We start from the raw sequence: 22,500 nt of genomic DNA, 5'->3' as shown, positions 1-22,500 counted from the left end.
TGCTCCTATCTTTAAGAATGAATTATTGCCTGTCGGCCCATTTTAATATACTGTTGACTTGGGGCTTAGCGTGGCTGACTTGAGCCATGCGCAACGTAGCTTCTACCGTCCACTTCTGATGACGCCTCGCGTGGCCTGGTTTATTCGCTCCGAAGCAGTTGATGGAAAGGCGCCTAATTCGCGTCTTCTTTTGTTTCTCTTTCTTTGCCACGCTTCAAAAGTTTGCTTCAAATCCGCTTGATGGGAACGCGACTCTCTTTACCTCTCGTCTTCCCTCTCTCTCTTTCTCTCCCTGTCATCTACTTTCTCATCGTCTGTTCTTCACGACTCAGCTCAACACATTTTATGAGCAGAGCACCAACCAGAGAAAGAGAGGATGGACGAGGAGGAGGAGAGAAGAAGCAGGACAGGAAGAGTAGGAGAAGAAGAAGAGGAGGAGGAGAGGAGGAGAGTTGGAGGAGAGGAGGAGGGGTGGAGGAGAGGTGGAGAGGAGGAGGAGAGGAGGAGGAGAGGTGGAGGAGGAGGACGAGAGGTGGAGGAGAGGAGGAGGAGAGGAGAGGAGGAGAGGAGGAGGAGAGGTGGAGGAATGAGAGGTGGAGGAGAGGAGAGGAGGAGGAGAGGTGGAGGAATGAGAGGTGGAGGAGAGGTGGAGGAATGAGAGGTGGAGGAGAGGAGAGGAGGAGGAGAGGAGGAGGAGGAGAGGAGGAGGAGATGAGAGGAGGAGCAGAGGTGGAGGAATGAGAGGTGGAGGAGAGGAGAGGAGGAGGAGGGCAGAACAAGGACAAAGAGGGAAAAAGGGGAAAGAAAGAGAAAATAAAAATGGCCAATCTCTGGCCGTGTGTGTGTGTGTGTGAGTGTGTGTGTGTGTGTGTGAGAGAGAGTGTCTAGGGGGCGTTCCCCTGGCTCAGGTCTTGATTAACACCAGGCCTCCTGACAGGAAATGACCCGGGCAGCTCAGAGCGGCGGGAGAGCTTCCATCTGGAGGAACACCCCGGCCCAGAGGAGCAGAACCCTTTCTCTCTCTCTAGAACCCTCTCTATCTCACTAGAACCCTCTCTATCACACTACAACCCTCTTTCTCACACTAGAACAGTGTCTCATTAGTTGAACCCTCTGGCACAACTAGAACCCTAAGAACACAAAACAAAGAGAACCAGTACCTTCAGAACCATCAACCCGCCCTGGAGGGTTTAGTAAAACCAAGAGAAACCAAAGATGAACCTTCAGAACCATTACCCTAGGTAGGAGAGAGGGAGAGGAGGAGAGAAGTGGATACAGAGAGGTAGAGAGAGAGGGAGGGATGGAAAGAGAGAGAGAGGGAGCAGGAGAGAGAGAGAGAGAGAGAGAGAGAGGGGGGGGGGGGGAGAAGGGGACAGTTTGGGGAGATTGGTCTATACCATGTGACAGGTCATCTCTCTCTGCTGTCTGGAATCATGAACATAAACAAACACTTCCACAGCCTCAGATAAAACACAGATATACTGTAAAACACACACACACACACACACACAGGCAGAGAGGGGGAGGAGGGTGTGGGGGGGAGGAGGTGTGGGGGGGAGGAGGTGAAGGGGACAGTGAGGGGTAGGTGAATAGGGGAGGCTGGGAGGAGAGGCTCAGAGGGACACAGGGTGACATCAGTCTGTGCGTGTGCAGGGGGCCAGGGGCCACAGTCCCTGCATGGTCCCTCTGGAGCCACTGAGTGTGGGTGTGTGTGTGACAGAGAGAGAGAGTGTGTGTGTGTAATGGGAGTAACTTGTGGTTCTCCCAGTAGAGTCCTAAGTGCTGCAGTCTTTTATGATGTGCATTTCCTGCTATAAATAAGATGAGATGAGAGCCAGAACTGGAGCTAAAATCTGGTCTACTCTACTCTACTTTACTCTACAACATTATACAGTTTGTGAATGTGTGGGAATTTAAGAGTGTGTGTGTGAGTGTGTATTTATAAGTCTCCTGTGTGTGTGTCTGTGTGTGTGTGTATGTTTGTATCCTTGCCTCCAGTTTAGTCAGCAGGAAACACAACATTAATTTCCTCTAATTAAGTCATCTGATCAGCTGGACATGCCATTGGCTGCAGGGTTCAAGGGCTGTCTGACGGGTGTGTGTGTGTGTGTGTATGTGTATGTGAAAGAGTGTGTGTGTGAGTGTGTGTGTGTGTGCGAACGGAGGAAGGCAAATGTGAGGAAAGACTCCTAATTAAAAATAAGTTAAGCAAATTTAAGTATGTGGAACCAGGGAGATGTTATTAATCCACCCCCTCCTCACAGCAGATCCTGGGGGGCGGTTGGAGGAGTGGGGGGTGGAAGGTTGGGGGGTAGGGGAGTGGGGGTAAAAAGGGTAGGGCATTGAGGCGTAGGGATGGGGTTTGAGGGTGGGGGTAGTGGCTGGGGAGGTTGGACTGTGGCAAGGGAAGGGGGGTAGGAGTTAGGGAGGGTCAATTCTTGTACCAACCCAAACCCGGCATTGAGGAGGTCTGACTCTGGTCTCACCCTCCCCCCCCCCCTCCTCCCCTCGCCGCCCCTCCTTCCCTCACCCCCCCACCCCCCACGGAGACCATGGAAAACTAACACACTGTGTGTGTGTGTGTGTGTGTGTGTGTGAGAGAGAGAGTGGTGTGTGTGAGTGTAATAGCTCTGATTTCTTACTGAAGCCAAAAGGAACAGAGAACAGGGATTTGTAAAAAACAGTCGTCATGGTGACCAGGTTTCAGTCTGGGTCTGGTTTTAGTTGGAGGCCTCTAATTGGTCCGACTGTCACCATGGACACAGTACTGTAGACCCTGCCCGGCTTCATGTTACACTCCACACACACACACACACATGTACACACACTCTCTCACACACACACACTCTTTGTCAGACACACCTGGACTGCATTGACAGGGTAATTTCTAGTGAAGTGTTTATAACAGTCAGGTTTCTAACATGAGCCAAGATCACCTCCCTCCCCTTTCTACTCCATCTCTCTCTCTCTGCTCTCTCCTTCCTTCTACCTCTATCCCTCCTCTCTCTCTCTCTCTCTCTCTCTCTCTCTCCCCCTCCTCTCTCTCCCTTCTTTTACTGCTTTCCTTCCTCTCTCTCTCTCTCTCCCTTATTTTACTGCTTTCCCTCCTCTCTCCCCCTCTGCCAACTAGAACAGGAAGAGAACTCTTTTATAAGCAGCTACACAGAAAGAGAAATATGGAAAGACGGGAGAGAGAAAGAGAGGGCGAAATGATCGAGAGGAGGCAGAGAACGAGGGAGAGAGGGGGATGGAGGGAATGAGAGGAAGAGAGGAGAGCAAGGGAGGGAGGAAAAAAGAAAGAGAGGGTGAGGTTAGAAAGACAGGGAGAAAAAGAGAGGGGAGAGGTAGTATGTGACATGTGGCTACACCCTACCATCATAAACAGTATTATTTCAGGGTGTGTTCGAAGGTAAAGATTCAGCCAAACTAAAAGCAGCTCTAATTATGGAGGATGGCGTGTGTGTGTGTATTTTGTGTGTGTGCGCGCGCGTGTGGTCACGTGTGCGTGAATGTGTGTGTGGAGTGTGTGCGTGTGGTCGGCGTGCGCGTGTGTTTGTGTGAAGTCTCAAGGTTTGGGCAGGTCTGACTGTGGTCTGGAGGTAGGAAGCTAGCTCATCATCCCAGAGCTGGCCTTCTGCAATGCTGACACACACACTCGCACGCGCGCACACACATCAGGAGAGAGGCCCGGAGGAGCGAGAGACCAGGAGCAGAGACCAAAAGACAGAGAGAGAGACCAGGAGGAGAGACCAAAAGACAGAGAGAGAGACCAGGAGGAGAGACCAAAAGACAGAGAGAGAGACCAGGAGGAGAGACCAAAAGACAGAGAGAGAGACCAGGAGGAGAGACCAAAAGACAGAGAGAGAGACCAGGAGGAGAGACCAAAAGACAGAGAGAGAGACCAGGAGGAGAGACCAAAAGACAGAGAGAGAGACCAGGAGCAGAGACCAAAAGACAGAGAGAGAGACCAGGAGGAGAGACCAAAAGACAGAGAGAGAGACCAGGAGGAGAGACTGCATGAGTAGCAGTTCCCACAGTTTAATGTTTAGTCTGTTAGCATGTGACCTGGCAGGGTGAGAGTGTGTGTGAGTGAGGGAGACGAGGTGCGTGTGCGCGTGTGTGTGTGTTGTGTGTGAGAACAAGAGGGATGAGGAGTGAGCTCTCTGACACAATCCTCCTGCCTTCAACAGGACAGATAAACATGCAGCTCGAGCACTCTCTCTCTCTTAATCACTCTCTCTCTCTTAATCTCTCCTCTCTCTTTCTGCCCTCTACCTCTATCTCCCTCTATCTCTCTCTCTCCCCCCCCCCCCTCTCTTCACTCATTTATTTGACTCACCTGTGAGTTTCTGGATCAGGGGGCTAAGCTCCGCCTCTTTGGCGAGAACCAGAGTGAGAGCTCCAATCAGCTCCCCCTCCACCTCCTCCACCACCTTCTCCTCCTCCTCCTCGCTGTGTGAGGGCTGCGCCTCCCCAGCCAGGGAGTACAGGTAGACCAGCAGCACCAGCAGCTCCTCCGGTCCGCACCGCTCAGCCACGCCCCCCGGCCCCCGCCCCCAGCCCCGCCCTCGGCCTTAGCCCCGCCCCCGGCGCGAGGCTTCACCAGGGGAAGAAGCTGCCTCAGGACGTCTGGGAAGGTTGTGTCTCCTAGAGTCTGGAACACACACACACACACACACAGAAAGGTAAGTGTTGGAATCAGAATCAGAATCCAGTTTATTGCCAAGTAAGCTTACACATTTGCATATCATATCTGCTGCAATTCTTAATTAAAAATAATAAACCATTTCAGGTAGTGAGTTAGGGTTTGTGAAAAGAAACAGTTGAAATATTAGCAATGGTTTTTGGTGCATTTTGATTGACAGTGCCAAGCGAACCATTACTATGTACGCAATGCTGACTCAATAATGAGGCTGGGGACAAGGTGACAACATCCCATAACTGGAACATTTCATACTGCTCTACTCACAACGTACTGGCTTTATGAGGGACACAAGTGTGAGAAGCACTGACCTCTCACACACACATGCACATACTGCAAACACACACACACACACGCACGCACACACACACTGCAGTGTAAAGGAGAAGTGACCTCATACATGCACACACACTAATACCAACACACTCTCTCTCAAGCGCGTGCACACACCCACACACACACACACACACACACACAAAACAGTGTGAGGGGAGCAGTGACCTGTTTCAGTGTGTTCAGGCTGGTTCTGTCTGGATCTGGCCCATCAGAACCAGAATGAGCTCACATCTATAAAACAAGGCTGGGTCTGGACTGGAAAGAGAGACAGAGAGGGAGAGAGAGAGACAGAGAGACGACAGACACAGATACAGACTAGATGGGAGTTTAATGGGGGACCAGTGAATAAAACTTGTCCCTCCCTCCTTTCCTCTCCTCCTCCTCCTTCTTCTTCCCCCTCTAGACTAACAGGCTCATCTGCACATCTACTGGTATCTCTATTTGGAGGTAATTATATCTTTACTGGTATCTCTATACAAATGATTTATGTACTGGTACTCTCTTTATGAATGATATCTCTTCTGGTTTCTCTTTATGAATTATATCTCTACTGGTATCTCTACTGGTATCTCTTTATGAATGATATCTCTTCTGGTTTCTCTTTATGAATTATATCTCTACTGGTATCTCTACTGGTTTCTCTGGATGAATGACATTTCTCCCGGTTATCTCCAGCCAGGCCCAGGGTCCCAGGGGGGGGGGGGAGGGGGGGGGTGTTGGAACACAAACCAAATCACACAACACATTTTTCTTCCTCAACATTGTGAAATCAAATACCTCTCCAAGCTCCACTAGCTCTGCCAACAAGGTTCCTCTGCTCTGTAGTTAAACAGGGAGGGGGACATGGAGACAAGGGAGAGATGGAAGAGAGGGCGGGAGGGGGGGGAGAGGGAGGGAGGGGGGTTGAGGGAGAGAGAAAGAAGGGGTGAGGGCGAAAAAGAAGGAGGGAGAGAGAGAAGACCCTCTCCCTCCCATGTCTGTCACCCTGTCTCGTCCTCTTTCTCCTCATTGCTCTCCTTCTTTCTCATCCTCCCTTCCTCTTCCCCCTCTCCCTATTCTTTTACTCTTACTGAACATTTAGTTCCCATTTCACACATCCCTCCATCCTCCTCTGTCCTTTGTGATTTGATTCTCCCTCCCTCCCGTCCCCCTGGTGTGTGAGAGAGGGATGGAGGGATTGAGGGGAGAGGGAGAGATGGGTGGAGGCATGGACAGGATAGAGGGATGGAAGACTAGAGGGATAGAAAGAAAGAGGGATGGATGGAGGGATGGAGAGAGGGATGGAGGGAGGGATAGAGAGGGATGGAGGGAGAGAGGGATGGAGAGAGAGGGTGGATGAAAGGATGGAGAGAGGGATGGAGGGAGGGATGGAGGGAGAGAGGGATGGAGGGAGAGAGGGATGGAGGGAGAGAGGGATGGAGGGGGCTTCATGTAACTCAGTCCTTTCAAGAGATTCATAAAGCTGCTGTCAGCTGGTTGCCGTGGCGCCAAGACAGGAAATGGAGGTTGTTTGACGGAGCATTAAGATAGACTGCAGCTCATTCTACCCCCAGCGCTGAGGGTGCGAGTGGGGAGGGGAGGGGGGGGGGGGGCGACAGAGGGGACCAGGTCAGGGTCCTGTTCTCCCAGTCATCCAGACCTCCAGTTCCCCAACCCTCCAACCCTCCAACCCTCTAGTCCTCCAACCCTCTAGTCCTCCAGCCCCCCAACCCTCTAGTCAAAGTTGTGACTCAAATGACTCTAAATGAGTCTGGGGCAGTGTGTTGTCACTGCACTCCGCCTCCAGTGTCACATGATGAAAATAGAACACCGGTCCCTAAGCGACTGCTGTGATTGGTCCGGATGTAGGGTGGAAGCACGTCTCGCTGATCAAAGCGACCGTCTGCCTCTGCACCAATCAGATCCTCTCTCCGTGTAGGAGCCCACCCCCTTTCTGTGATTGGCACCTCCAACCGTCCCGGGCTCCGCAAAACCTCAATCTCACCCAATCAGTGAGCCGGGCCAAATCCAGCCCCTCTCTGCCCGGGCTAAACAGGAAACCAGCACCAGATGGGGGGGAGGGAGGGGGGAGGGGCCTGTTTAACCAGAACCAGACCCAACACTGCACAATAGACCCTGTCTGGGGCCTGGTGGCCAGGAGGAGGGGAGGGGGGAGGGAGAAGGAGTGAGGGAGGAGAGGAGGGAGGGAGGAGGTATGGAGAAAGTAAGGAACTTTGGCCAAGAGACACATTTATAGGCATGACTGACAGCTTCCCATTACCATGGTAACAAGGTGTCCCTTGTTGGACAATGTGGAAATTTCATAAACACACACACTGTACTCTGTTATGACACAAATGAACCCTAGCATAGCTTCACCGGAATCTCATGTTCATCAAAAAGATGGAAATTTTGGCCACTGTTCTCTCTCCTGTCTCTCTCCGTCTCTCTCCCTGTCTCTCTCCCTGTCTCTCTCTCTCTCTCTCTCACACACACACACACACACACACACACACACACACACACACACACACACACACACACACACATTACTACAATTACGGTTTCTATTGTTCATAATGACAGCACAAAGAAAATAGCTGAAAAACTGTGTCTCTGTGTGTGCTTGTGTGTGAGTGTGTGTTGATGTGTCAGTGAGCTGGTGTGTGTGGGAGCGTGTTAGTGTGTTGATGTGTGTTTGAACATGTTAGTGTGTTGATGTGTGTGTTAGTGTGTGTGTGTTGGTGTGTGTATATAGAAACAGGTCATAGTTGTCCTCTCCTCACACATGTTTATAGTGATGACCTGCTTCAAAAGCACAACCAGAGGATCTGCCTCAGCACTATACTAGCTCCACTCATCCTCTCTCCCCGCCCCCCCTCTCTCTCTCTCTTCCCATTTCCCTGTTTTATCTCTCTCTCTCTCTCTCTCTCTCTCTCTCTCTCTCTCTCTCTCTCTCTCTCTCTCCCTCTCTCTCTCTCTCTCTCTCTCTCTCTCTCTCTCTCTCTCTCTCTCTCTCTCTCTCTCTCTCTCTCTCTCTCTCTCTCTCTCCCCATTTCCCTGTTTATCCCTCTCTCTCTCTCTCTCTCTCTCTCATCTCCTCTCTCTCTCTCTCTCTCTCTCTCTCTGTGTGTTTATCTCCTTCTCTCTCCCCATCTCCCTGTTTATCCCTTCATCTCTCCATCTTCCTGTAGTTCTTTCTTTCCTCCGTATGCATCTCTGTCCCTCCATCACTACTCCCCCCCCCCCCCTCCTCTTTTACTGTACATCGTTCTGCTTTTAGACAGTTCAGAGCCCTGGTCAACTCCACTATCATGTTTAACTGCTCCCTCACCTCCCAGGACAGATCAAAGGCAGGCCTCTCCCTGCTCTCTGACAGAGCCGGGATCAGGAGGACGGGGTCAGAGAGATGGAGGGATGTGCTGGAGGAGAGATGGAAGCTCTTAAGAGTGAGGTCTGGCCCGTCTACATGATGCCCTGCTCTGTTTATAGAAACAAGGAGACATAGATCTGCCCCAAATCTGCTGCTTTGAGCGAGGAAGTGAGGGCTGTGTGGGTTTCTCCTAGACGGTTAGAGGCTGAGGCTGGGGTTAGGGGCTGAGGCTGGGGTTAGGGTTATCTCACTCCCTTTGTACTCCCCCACCCTCTCTCTTCCTCCATCTATCTCCCTCTCTATACACCCCCCCCCCCCCCCCCCCCCCACCGCCCCCCCCCCCCCCCCTAAGTCTGTCTACTGACTTTCTCCGGTCCAGTTCTGGTCTGTGTTCTTCTCTCTCTTCCAGTCCTGGTTTGGTCTGAGTTGTGGGAGGTTGTTATTTAGAGGAGACTGTGTACACAAGAGACAAACAGGCAACACAAACACACAACACACATTCCCCGCAGTCCAAACACACGACACACACTCTAAACACACGCCAAACACGCGACCCCCCAGCACCACAAGGCGGTCAGTCTGTGGCTACAACATCCCCCCCCCCACACACACACACACACACACACACACACTCAACATAATCACAGAGACTCTTATTCTATGGTCCAGAAGCAACTAGACATCAAGCTTCTTTGTTGGTGAGGTACCTAACTCGAGCCTCAGAGTCTCTCTGCCAGACTGCTGCTTGTGTTGCCACTTCTAACACCAAAAACTCTCAGTCGAACAGGAATCCAGACCCAGGTCCAAGAACAGCGGAATCAGGAGATGAGGGGGGCTGTGCCTTGGGGGGGGGGGGGGGGGGGGGGAAGGAGGGAGGAAAGCTGTTTGTGTGTGTGGGGAGGGGGGGGAGAGGAGGGGGGGGGCGGCTGTAACAGATTATGGCGTAACCCTCCATATGAGAGTTACTACTCAGCCACAAACCCCTGGGCCTTTTAAACCTCCTGCACAATTCTCACACTGGGGGGAGAGGAAAAACACACACACACACACACACACTCTCACTAATACACAAACACTCTCTCAATCTCACTCACACACACACTCTTTCATGCATACACACTCGGCACTCTCAAGGACAGTACATTACAGCCAGCACTAATCCGCTGCAGGGAGAACTCCCTGACCAGACCACATAGAAACTCCTCTTTCATATGGCTCATCTAGAAGATTCATCTATCATGAATATGGTTCATTTGAATGATTCACCAGGATGATTTACGAGTATGATTCACCAGGATGATTCACGAGTATGATTCGGCCTCTACGGGAGCTGATGTCATGACGAGAGCAGGCAGCTCTGAGAGGAGCGGGGCACTGAAGGGTTAACCCAGCATCTTAGTTCTGCTCCCCTGTCTTATACGGGGGGGGCAGGAGGAAGGAGGAGGGAGCGACAGGAGGGGGAGGGAGAGAGAAGAGGAGGGAGAGAGAAGAGGAGGAGGGAGAGAGAGAAGGAGGAGGGAGAGAGAGGAGGGAGAGAGAGAATGAGGAGGGAGAGAGAAGAGGAGGAGGGAGAGAGAGAAGGAGGGAGAGAGAGAATGACGAGGGGAGAGAGAAGAGGAGGAGGGAGAGAGGACGAGGAGGGAGAGAGAGACGGAGGAGGGAGAGAGAAGACGAGGAGGGAGAGAGAAGACGAGGAGGGAGAGAGAGGACCCGTGGGTGAATAAGTTTCACTTTGAGCAGCAGAAAGAAAACTGGGGAGATATATTTCAAAATAAAAGCGCATTCAAAAACAGAACCAGTTGACAGTGTGGGTGCAGCTCTCCGGTCGGCCAACTGGGGGCAGTGTTGGGCCATGCTGAGCACGAGCCCTCTGGTCCTGACGGCTGTCAGATAGACCCTCCTTCTTCCCCCTCCCATCCTCCCCCTCACAGGCTGCCATACAGGACCCAGTATTAGCCTGATAGCTAGGTGTATTTTTAGAGGGTTGATGCTTGATAGTTGATGCTTGGAGGACGGGGGGGGGGGGGGGCTGTGGGACAGTTCAGAGGGGGGAGGGGCTTCTGAGTTCAGGGAGGGAGGGGCTTCTGAGATTTGAATGAAACACTGACCAAGTCCAGGAGGCTCTAGAGGTCTGTCTTTAGTTAACAACATCCAGAACTGACTCATTACTCTGACAGCTGTGTTGATGGTGTGTGTGTGTGTGTTGATGGTGTGTATGCATGTGTGTGTGTGTGCGTGTGTGTATGCTGACACCCCAGAGACCTAGATGGGGAGGAGCAATATCCAACAACAACCCTGCAGTAATGCAGGGGGTCACAGGAGTCCCTTTGACTGTGTGTGTGTGTGTGTGTGTGTGTGTGTGTAAGAAACAGATGTGGGGCCTTTTGGACACACACACACACACACACACACACACACACACACACACAGTGTAGTCTCTACACAGAGCCTCCAGTGCCACAGGTCAGGAGAGAACAGCCCAGACTCAACAAGCTAGACAATATGAACGTCATCTTATATGGCTGTGAAACAAGAAGAAGAGGAGAGAGACAGAGAGAGAGAGACAGCGAGAGAGACAGAGAGAGAGGGAGGGAGAGACAGAGAGAGAGGGAGGGAGAGAGAGAGACAGAGAGAGAGAGAGAGAGAGAGAGAGAGAGAGAGAGAGAGAGAGAGAGAGAGAGAGAGAGAGAGAGAGAGAGAGAAGGGAGGCGTCTTTAGAGAGATGTTATCGCCTTGGTGATGGGGGTGTGAGCATCTTTGGCTGGCCCGTCGTCCCTGGCGACCACAGCTGTGTGATGACTCATAAACTTCATATTTATGATGAGCAGATCTGACCGGGGAGGGACTACACACAAACACACACACCCTCTCACTCAACAGACACACACACTCACACAACACACATGTACTCTCTCACACAACACACCATCTCACACAACATACACACACAAGAATGTAGAAATAAAGGTCACCACATGATACATTAGTAGAGACATAGTCTTGTAGTTATTCATTCTTTCTTCCTGGAAACCCTTTATTCAATTATTCAGGGGAAAAAACCAAGGCTTGAGGGGGGGGGATGGATGGCAACAGCCACTGTTAGGACAGCTTACACACATGCTGCTACACACACACAGCTACCCTGTCCCCGAGGGATGAACAGAGACTCTATAAAAGGGACACTAGTAACTGTGTTTTTCAAGGTGAAAACCACCCGCGCAGTGTGTGTGAATGTGTGTGGTGGTGTTGGTGGTGGTGGTGGTGTTGGTGGGGGGGGGGGTGGTGGTGGTGGTGGGGGGGGGGGGGGGGGGGAGGTAGGGCTGACAGGCTGATGTGTTCACAGCTGATCGCTCTTTGTGTGGACAATCCATCTGCTGACTCAACCCTTTACACTGAGCTGAACAATACAAACAACAATACACAGACACTCTCTCTCTCTCTCAAAACACACACACATATATGCTCTCTCTCTCACACACACGCTAATCAGAGGTGATGAGCAGGTCTGTGTTGGACAAACTTTCCCACAGTAAGCTCTCTCTGTGGCATACACACACATCCGCTCTGCTCCCCTCCTCCCTCTCCATCTCTCTCTCTCCATCTCTCTCTCACGGTGGTTCAGGGGGTAATCTGGTGTGTCTGGTCCTCTCATTAAAGTCTCTCCTATCAGTCTGGACAGACAAGTCTTCCATCAGTGCCATTCATTCATTCATTCATCCATCCATCCATACACACACTATCATCCATCCAATCATCCATCCATGCAGCCAGCTCATCCAGCCTATGAGCTATCAAAGATCCTATCTGAATCAGTTTAGAGCTCCAATAACTCAAAGAAACAATAACACGCTCTGATCCAATAAGACCTGGGGGTGGTGGGTGGGGAGTTGTCAGGCTAGCCAAGGTAAACAGCCTCCTCCTCCATCTTCTCTCCCGCATTCTCCTCCTCCTGTGTATTTCATAGATCAACTACATTTCCCAGAAACCCCATATCAACAATCAACTGGGGCACTGAGGGGATTGTAGATAAAAGCTGGCTGGGTGACTGGCTGGGTGACTGGCTGGGTGACTGGCTGGGTGACCGGCTGGGTGACCGGCTGGGTGACCGGCTGGGTGACCGGCTGGGTGACAGGCTGGGTGACCGGCTGGGTGACCGGCTGGCTGGGTGACCGGCTGGCTGGGTGACCGGCTGGCTGGGTGACCGGCTGGCTGGCTGGGTGACCGGCTGGCTGGGTGACCGGCTGGCTGGGTGACCGGCTGGCTGGGTGACCGGCTGGCTGGGTGACTGGCTGGCTGGGTGACTGGCTGGCTGGGTGACTGGCTGGCTGGGTGACTGGCTGGCTGGGTGACTGATTGGCTGACTGGCTGGGTGACTGGCTGGCTGACTGGCTGGCTGACTGGCTGGGCGACTGGCTGGCAGACTGGCTGGGTGACTGGCTGGGTGACTGGCTGGGTGACTGGGCTGGGTGACTGGCTGGGTGACTGGCTGGCTGACTGGCTGGCTGACTGGCTGGGTGACTGGCTGGGTGACTGGCTGGCTGGGTGACTGGCTGGCTGACTGGCTGGGTGACTGGCTGGGTGACTGGCTGGTTGACTGGGTGACTGGCTGGCTGGGTGACTGGCTGGGTGACTGGCTGGGTGACTGGCTGGCGGGGTGACTGGCTGGCGGGGTGACTGGCTGCTGGCTGGGTGACTGGCTGGGTGACTGGCTGGTTGACTGGGTGACTGGCTGGCTGGGTGACTGGCTGGGTGACTGGCTGGCTGGGTGACTGGCTGGCTGACTGGCTGGGTGACTGGCTGGTTGACTGGGTGACTGGCTGGCTGGGTGACTGGCTGGGTGACTGGCTGGCTGGGTGACTGGCTGGGTGACTTCTCAATCCTTGTAATGGCACCATGTTACAGAAATAACACAGAGAGAGCTGTTAAATATGTCAGAACACAGTAGGAGGACGCACCAGGAGGACTGGAGGCTGTTTGGTCTGCTGAGTGGCGGGCCTGGTTGCCATAACTACACAACGTGTCAATAAGTTAAACAAAATGTACCTATACTTTGACACTTATTTGATATGTGACATTCTTCACGTGTATCAAATGTATTCATGTTGAATGTTGATATTGAACCAAAAAAGTAAAAAGTTCTAATACACAGGCAAGCGGGGGGGTAAAGCTCAGTGGTTAGAGCATTTGACTGCAGGTCAAGATGCAGCAGGTTCAAATTCCCCAGACGTCTCTTTGGATAAAAGCGTCTGATAGATGAAAACATTATTACATTACAGATCCTGTGTAACTATGATGTTGTTACTACAGCTGTCACTATGCACAATGACAGTGTTAGCAGAGGGTGACTGAGGGTCCTGACTGATGTCTGGCCCAGAGCTGACACAAACATCACCCACCCACGCAGAACACACACACACACAGAGCACAACACACACAGAGCACACACAGAGCACACACAGAGCACACACAGAGCACATACCCGCCAGATCACACGCTCACACATTCAAAAGATCCCACACACACACACCAGAATATACACACACACCAGATCAGGGTCTAATGTGTTTGAAGCTTCTCTTCAACACACGCAACAATAAAGGGCGTCCATGTCCCTCCCCCTCCTCCCCCCCGTCTCCCTGGGCGATGAGAGACGCTGTGATGTTTAGAACACATGATAGAATGCAGCCTCAGCATCACTCCTCTACTCTGGTCCCCTCTCCTCTCCTCCTCTCCCCTCCCCTCCCGTCTCCGCCTCTCTTCTCTCACCCTCTCCCCTCTCCTCCTTTTATCATAATGAGTGGTTCTGTTTCAGCCTGGTTCTGTGGTGAGGCTGGTTCTGGTTTTGGGTTACTTTCATTCCTTTTCCATCAAAACAACAGAGGCATAAACAAGGCCACATGTGTTTTCTGTTCCAGACCTTCTACTGCAGAACAATGGGGGGGGGGGGACGACGACGACATATAAAACAATGAGATACACATCTATTCCCCCATACCTGACTCCAGTCCCTCTGAAATGACTAGCTATATACAATTATATACAGAGTGAGAACCAGAGAAAGAGAGAGAAACTGATTCAGAGAGGCATTTTTAAGCACTTCCAGACCCCTGTAGAAAGCCTGGGGCTTCTCCATTTGTAAGTCAAAAAGGGGAGGGCGGGGGGGGGGGCGTGTGTGTGTGCCGAACAGGGGTGCAGGGGTCTCCACAGATGAGTTAGATTTCTGCTTCGTGGCAGCTGATTCCAACAACAACAAATGTAAACTTCTCCAAACAAGCACGCACAGGCTGGCAGGCAGGAGGGAGCTGCTCATTCACGTCCTTCCTCTCAGATGCAGAGAACAGCTCTGGATAAAGATGAGCTGAAAACCAGATACATTTAAATGTTGTCTAAACACATAAACATCCAGGCGGAGAGGCCGGGAGGGGGCGTGTGGTCAGAATCAAACAGTTTTCAGGGCACTGCTTGTGGAGGCTCGGAATCTGCACCAGCCTCGACCCAGCCCGCCTCTATGCATGTCTGTCTCCCTGTCTGTCTGCTTGTCTGTCTGTCTGCTTGTCTGTCTGTCTGCTTGTCTGTGTGTTTGTATGTCTGCCCGCCTGCCTGTATCTCAGTCTGTGAGCCTGTCTGTTTGTGTGTCTGCTTCTCTCCAACACTAACCCTTTATGACATCATAACTTCTAGTCCTGAGGGGTTGGAGATGACCTCTGTCGACCAGCACCTGGGAATTGTGGGTAATTACTGACAGGGTGAGATCTGTCTCTGATTGACCCGGCCTGACCTCTCACGCTTAGTTACCATAGCGACAGGTGAGCGGGGGAGGCCGGTTCCATATGGGTGAGTGTGGCACGCCCCCCCCCCCCACCCCCAGGGCAACAGGAGGATGGGAGGAGAGCGGGGCATGACGGAGCAGAGGGGGGGTGACACAGATCTCAGATGGGTATAATTACAGTGGGCGAGGGGGGGGGGTGCAGAGAGAGGTTCCCCTTGTTTTACAGAGCAGGCAAACTCCCCCACCTCCCTCCTCCAAGGCCCCCCGCCTTCCTCCCCCAGGGTCCCCCACCCCCCACATTTGCATCTGACGTGTTATTCATTGAGCACAGACGGGTTTGTCAAAAGCAACAGTCGAAGAGTGAGACAAAGGAAGAGGAGAAGGAGGAAGAGTTACTGAACAGCGAACATCCCAATGTGTTCAAAGCACATTGAGTCATTAGAACTTCTTCTGTACTTTCTACACTCACTATTTCTACGTCTCTTTGGATGAAAGTGTCTGCTAAAATGAACAAAATGTAAAATGTTAAATTTGTACTGGCCTCAGCTCAGTGGTCTGGAACATAGAGGACTCACTGGCCTTTTCACAGGGAAAGTGCTTAAATAGCACATAAACATGCTAAGTATGCAGATCAGTGGTGTGTGATGTGGTGTATGACAGAGAACAGGGTTTGACTGAGGAAAGGGTTTAAGAGAACGTTACTCTGCAGAGTGGAGCAGGCCCATCTGTGGTCGAGGCTGGGCTAGCCTAGGCTAGCATGCTAACCATCTGTGGTCTCGAATGGGCTAGCTAGGCTAGCACGTTAACCATCTGTGGTCTAGGCTGGGCTCGTTAGGCTAGCACGCTAACCAGGACATGGTGACTGGCTGACTCTAGGTGGAATATATTAAGGCGGAAGGATTTAATGGAACCAGTTGTGACTCATCACCGAGCAAAAGAACCGTAAATTAGATAAAAGCTAACTATAGTTAACTGTCGCTCATTAAACCAAACTAAATATGCCAAAGATCGTAAAACCTAACAAGTTACAGCCCAGTTATCAGACAATTTGTTGTAGGAATCTCTTTTTTATCCAGTTCAATTCTATATTATGACAACCACAACCACTACAGTATGTAGACATAAATCCACTAAAAGGCCACATTTAGCTCATTTTGCCATCCACTTTAATGGACTCAATAAGCCACAGTTTGGCCCCATGTTTGTGTCCATGACCAATTGACCTCAAAATACGCAAAGGCTCATGGGTAATCAACAGACGTGTCTCATCCTACATATTCCGATCTGAGGCCTGCACCTATTCTAGCATGGTGGTCAGGTCAACAGGAAGTGGGAGGAGTCGACCTCTGACCCTGCTCTCCAACACCTCAGAAGGCCTCTCTAAACAGGTCCACCTGATAAACAGTCTGTACATTAGGCAGAGTGAAGACACACACGCAACCAGCCTGTAACACAGCCGGCTACGAAGGGAGGGGGGGCAGACGGACAAGCCTGTAAACACAGCCGGGTGGAAACCCAGGGGGGAGGGGGTGGGAGAGAGGGTGGGAGAGAGGGTGAAGGGAGGGGAGGCAGGGGGAGAGGGGGGTGCAGGTACATTAAGCTGACGGACTGGACGGTAAACACGGGGGGGGGGGGGGTCCAAAAAGGAGAGGCTAGGGGACAGAGGGGGGGAGGCAGGGGGGATGGAGGGTTTGGGGGGGAGGTTAGGCAGACAAGCTATTCCTGGTCTTCCTGGGGGAGTGAACTCCATCACTACAGTAATCCTCCCATGCAAACACAGGAAGGAAGAGTGGGAGGAATAACAGCACTATAAACAGTTTGTGTGTGTGTGTCTTGCTCTGAGATTGGTGTTTATGGATTAATGTGACATAGATGCTAAGGAAGAAAAGATGGGGAGAACCAGAGAACCCAGAGGAAACCAGGAGAGAACCGAGAACATGGAAGAGAACCAGGGGAGTATAGAGAAAAAAGATAGGACAGGGATGGGACGAGGGAACAGGGGGAGTGGAGCGGGGGGGGGGGGGGGGGGGGGGGGGGGTTGAACGAATGGATGGGGGCCGGTCAGCCCAGGTCAGCTCAGATACGAGCCTGTGAAGCGGTGGGCTGGGTCAAGGGTCAGAGGTCAGGGCTGGACACCTCAGCATGTCGTCTGTTACACTGTTCAGCCCCTCCTCAGGGCAGAACGGGGGGCGGCGGAGACAACCCAGAGGCTGTCTTGGACTGGGGGGGGGTGGGGGACAGGGCGGGATAGGGGGTCCAGGGGGGATCCAAACCCTGTGGCAAGAAGACCAATTACTGTCTTATGGCTTGCTGTCTGTGGCATGCAGACAAGATGAAAGATCCAGGGGCCGATATTGGCATTTTGTTCTGTCAGTGGGAGTGAGTCGATATAACACAGATGTGCCTTCTATGAAGGTTGGTGGCCCCGGGCTAGGCTGGGTTAGGCTAGGCTAGTTTGGGTTAGGCCAGGCACCATCAATACCTAGTACATAAAGGATTTAGATGTTCTACGAGCTGGTCTATAAAGACTTAGATCTTCAGAAGTCAAACCTCAACTGTGACTATGTAGGATGGAGGCTAGTTAGAGGCTAGAAGTTGTTTTGAGGCTGTACAGGTCACTTTAATTTATCCAGAAGGGGTCACAGGGTCAGGGGTCAGGGGTTATGTGGAGCCTTAGACACTGTAACTAAGGAATGACGAGGTGGAATACTAGGCTCCAGTCTGGATCATCTGTCAGGACCCAGACAAACACACACATATAGGAAAACCTGCATTGTCCTCACACACACAATGATTCACAGACAGACAGACATGCAGAGAGAGAGGGAGAGAGAGAGAGAGAGAGAGACCCAGAAGTGACACTCATCTCAGAAGCAGAGTGACACAGTAATAAATGCAGGAATGTTTGGAGGGTTCCCCCTCGAAGCCAGTTGAGATGAGAGTTCTACTCTGTTCTAATCTACTCTGTTCTAATCTACTCTTCTCTGTTCTACTCTAATCCACTCGACTCTGCTCCCCTTTCTACCCTGCTCCCTACCTCTCCTCTGTTGTATTCTGCATATTCAGCTCACTAGCATCAAATTCAGCTAGCTCACTAGCACCATATTCTGCTAGCTAAATAGCACTATATTCAGCTAGCTAGCACCGTATTCAGCTAGCGAACTAGCACCATATTCAGCTAGCTAGCACCGTATTACATGACAAGAGGCTTGGGGTGTCAACACACTCACATACACACACAGAGGCAGACACACACGTACGCAGACACACAGACACAGTCTATCTGCCCAGCTCTGCCCACAGCGCCGACCCCAGCACTCACACACTCAGGCTGGGTAAACACCGGCCGGGCGCCAGGCCTGGACAGGCCAGAGGAAAAGAGACATTTCATAGAAACATTTTCTCCAGTAATTAGACTCTCTGTGTCCACCCCAGCCTCCCGCCACCCAACGCCCCCCACAAGGCAGAGAGAAAACCTCAAATGGAAATCAAATAAACAGAGAGGAGGTTAGGGGTTGGGGGGGGTTGGAAGGGGGGCACACAGAACTCATTTACCTTTAATACCTCAATAAAACTCGGGCTCATATTACAGGTCCGTTTTGATTAAAAACACAGAGTCTCAAGGCCTGGTTGTGACATGTGATTTAGGAGGAATGTTGAACTGGAACAGGCCAGGTCGGAGCTGGGAAAGGTGGCTGTGAACGCTCTGTCTCAGAGAGAAAGAGAGAGAGACAGAGAGACAGAGAGATAGAGACAGAGAGAGACAGAAACAGAGGGGAGACATCCCTAAAATAGAACCACTAAAGGAACCAAAACCAGCACAACATCAGAACCCCACAAGACCAGAACCACTCCAGAACCAGACAGACACAGCTCTGCAGGTCCACAGTCCAGATCAGAGGGGCGGTTTCCACAGCCTGTAGTGACTCCAGTCCCAGCACAGTCTCAGCCCCAGCGACGGCCCGGTTTAGAGCCAGCGTTACGAGCTTGTTTTCAACATTCCTCCCTGTCCCTGCCTCCCTGCCCCAGTCCTCTACGCTGGGCCCTCCTGCTACTCTGTGCAGCTGCAGGGAACAGACACACAGGCTCTGGACGTGGAGCAGGGCAGAGGAAATGACTCTGGAACTAAGGAGTCTTAGAGAGATTAGGAGAGTGGACTATGGCGCCATACAGCTCTGGGGGAAAGAGAGAGAGGAGGGAGGAGGAGGAGGGAGGGGGAGAGAGGGGGAGACAAGGGGAGACAGAAAGAGAGGGGGAGAGAGAAAGAGAGAGAAAGAGGGTGGAGAGAGAGATGAGGGATAGACAGAGAAAAGAGATTGAAAAAGATGGAGAGACAGAAGGCCAGAGCAAAGGAGAGAGAGAGATACGGCAGACCTCTGCTGAAGAGCTGAGGTTAATGAGAGTTTTGGTCTTTAACTCCTCTCTCTCCCTCTTCCTCGCTCTCTTTCACAGCTGACCTCTGACCCTGCCCTGGTCACACACACGTCCTCCCCCATAAACTGTACTTCCTCTCACCCATAACCTCCAAACACCATGCAGAAGAGCTGGAAGGATGGAGAGATGGAGAGTGTTTTCTGTGTGTGCGAGCGTGTTTTCGCATCCCCGTGCGAGTATCTCTGTGCGAGCGTGTGGAAGCGAGCGTCTGCCTGCGTGTGCGTGAGTGTGTCTGTGTGCGAGTGTGTGCGTGTACCTGTAGCAGCAGTCTCTCGAAGGCCAGGCAGGTGTCCCAGTGCGCCAGGGCGGGGTGGCGGAGGGTGTGTGCGGTGGCCAGAGCGAGCTGCAGAACGCCGGCGTTGCTCTCTATCGCCCCCCAGCTTGCCGCGGAACAGCTGCACATACGAGCTCAGCTGCTCCCCCGCTCACACCGGCCTGCGGACAGGAAGTCAGCGTCAACACACAGGAAGCTGCTCTCTGCTGAGGCGAGTGGCTGGTTTTTAACATGCCCACCTGTAGGGGGCAGCACCCTGCGGAGACACACCCACACACCCTCTCTCCACGCACACCCACACACACACACACACACCGTGTCTCACACACACACACCTTTTCGCACATCCATATACACACATGGACACACATACATCCTCTCTTTCACACACATATCTCTTACACAGAATCTCTCTCTCTCTCTCTCCTCTCTCTCTCTCATACACACAATCTCTGCTTCTGGTTCCTTGGGCTGTAGAATGTGCTCACACATGCACACACACAGTCCTCACGCACACATGCTTTAATGGAAGCAGCTGGGTAGAAGCATAGTAAATAGACAACCTGCTTCCAGGGTCTAAGCTTCTGTAGCACCAAACACATACAGGTGTTACCAGGGGTAAGTGATATCCACACACACACACACACACATACACTATAAAAATATCTCAGCCAGCACATTCTACAAAAGCCCAAGGAACCAGAAGCAGAGATTGTGTGTGTGTATGAGAGAGAGAGAGAGAGAGAGAGAGAGAGAGAGAGAGAGAGAGAGAGAGGAGAGAGAGAGAGAGAGAGAGAGAGAGAGGGAGAGAGAGAGAGAGAGAGAGAGAGAGGAAAAGAAAGAGTGAGAGAGAGACAGAAAAAGAAAGAGAGAGAATGACCTAAAGGGATCCAGAGATAGACAGATACAGAGATGGCCAGATAAACAGAGCATACCGTATGACAAGTGTGCCTCAGCAGTAGTGTTCAAATGGGGATAGCAATGTTTGCATATGTGTGTGTGTGCGTGTACTGTATATGTGTGTCTGTATTGTGTGTATGTATGTGTGTGTACAGTGATAAGTGTCTCTGGAGCCTGTCTGAGATGTGTGACTAATACGTGTGAATCTGAGGTTCCTCTGATTATTTGCAGAGCTTGGCAGAGTCAAGCAGCCTCTCGTATCCCCTCCCTCTCTCCCCCTCCCTCCCCCTCCCCCTCCCACACCTCCACCCCAGCCAGCCCTCTGGGGAGGATTCAGAGAGACACAGGAAGCTGGGGGGGCAGGGAGGTGGGGGGGTGAAAGGGGCAGCTGGAGGTAGAGGACAGGGTAGTGGTGGGGGGGGGGGGGGGGTTGAAGACCCTGGGCTGAGGGTGAGAGGAGGGGAATGGGGGGGTAGTAAAGGGTGAGAGGACGGGGGGTAGGTGGGGGTTGAGAGCGGAGGAGGGGGGTAGGTGGGGGTGAGAGGGGATGAGGGGGGGTTGGGGGAGAGGAGGGGGGGCAGAGGGAAGAAAGGTGGGGGGGTGAGAGGGCATATTAACTCCCAGAAAGCCACTTCTTCATGTTGATGTCTGAAACAGGACCAGATGTAGGAGTATTTCCTGTCTATGCGGCCAGTGTTGTCTTTAGAGCAGAAACACACACACACAGAAGAGACACACAAAAACTAGAGGACACTCACACACACACACCTAGAGGATAAGTGGCCAGAACTCTCTACAGGGCTGAGAGGAGAGATTCTTGCTCACGTTAGAACATTCTGCTGGTCTGTCCAGCCTCTGGCCTGCTGCTCTCTCCATCCACAACTGTCTCTGGAGGAGGGGAGCCCTCACTGAACTGGAAGGTTCCTTCTGGTGTTTGTGTTGTCCTGGTCCACTCATACCCCTTTTCCACCGATGCATTTTGGGTGCTGGTTCGGAGCCGGTGCTTAATCTCGAACCAGTTCTTTCTCTTTCGACAGCCTGAGAACCGTCTCCGAACCAGGGAAAGTGGTTCGCAAGTAGCACCCACTTCGGAGCTGGGCTAGAGTGGGAACCAAGTAAGAACCCGCTTGCGTTAGGGGCGGGGTTACCGTGACCAACAAGATGAACAGAATCCTTTGACCACCATTGACCTAAGTTTTTACAATTCATATTTCAGCTAAACGGTACGTGTAAATCAGCATCTGAATTCAAATGTAACGAGAAGTGGCCAGTGTAGTTGCTGAAAATGTGCTTATTTGTATTGATGAAACTGCTAATTCGAAAATTGTTCCGACTTTTCGATAACCTAGCTAGCATCGCAGTGCAGAAACTAGTTGCTGAATTTTATCATAATCCTATCAAATGAGTGAAATGACAAACACAACAATAGTGAGCCTATATTTAACACAAATGTAATACACAAGCACTATCCAGCAAAAGTTTATAAAATGTTGCGCTGATAATGCAGTGTTGTCATACTGCTGCGAGTCCAGGGTATTGCGCAATAGCCAAGAAAACACGCATCTCAATCTCGTTTCTTAGTGTTTCTTCGGATTGATAAACAGCCTTTAGACGGGCTCTGCTTTGTGTTTGGCGCTGCGCACTAGCGTTGCTGGGAAAGATGAGACGTATACAGTGACATACTGACGTGGCTCTGTGGTGGCTCTCTAGCCCGTGGAAAAGCAAACCGGTTT

The 22,500-nt window shown here is 51.9% G+C and overlaps 1 protein-coding gene across 1 annotated transcript in view; it reads right to left on the bottom strand.

Moving 5' to 3' along the window:
• Window positions 1–19,996, bottom strand: part of scfd2 (sec1 family domain containing 2) — a 35,078-nt gene extending 15,082 nt beyond the window's left edge. The window contains exons 1-3 of the mRNA XM_067229461.1: window positions 19,850–19,996; window positions 8,756–8,843; window positions 4,340–4,573 (exon numbers count right to left, since the gene is read on the bottom strand). Coding sequence (XP_067085562.1) covers window positions 4,340–4,573; window positions 8,756–8,843; window positions 19,850–19,996 — 469 coding nt within the window. The remainder of the gene's footprint in view (window positions 1–4,339; window positions 4,574–8,755; window positions 8,844–19,849) is intronic.
• Window positions 19,997–22,500: the final 2,504 nt, after the last annotated feature.

Source organism: Osmerus mordax, chromosome 26, assembly GCF_038355195.1.
Source record: "Osmerus mordax isolate fOsmMor3 chromosome 26, fOsmMor3.pri, whole genome shotgun sequence".
NCBI classification, from domain to species: domain Eukaryota; kingdom Metazoa; phylum Chordata; class Actinopteri; order Osmeriformes; family Osmeridae; genus Osmerus; species Osmerus mordax.
The sequence above is the reverse complement of the archived record's forward strand: the minus strand, read 5'-3'. Positions and strand labels throughout refer to the sequence as shown.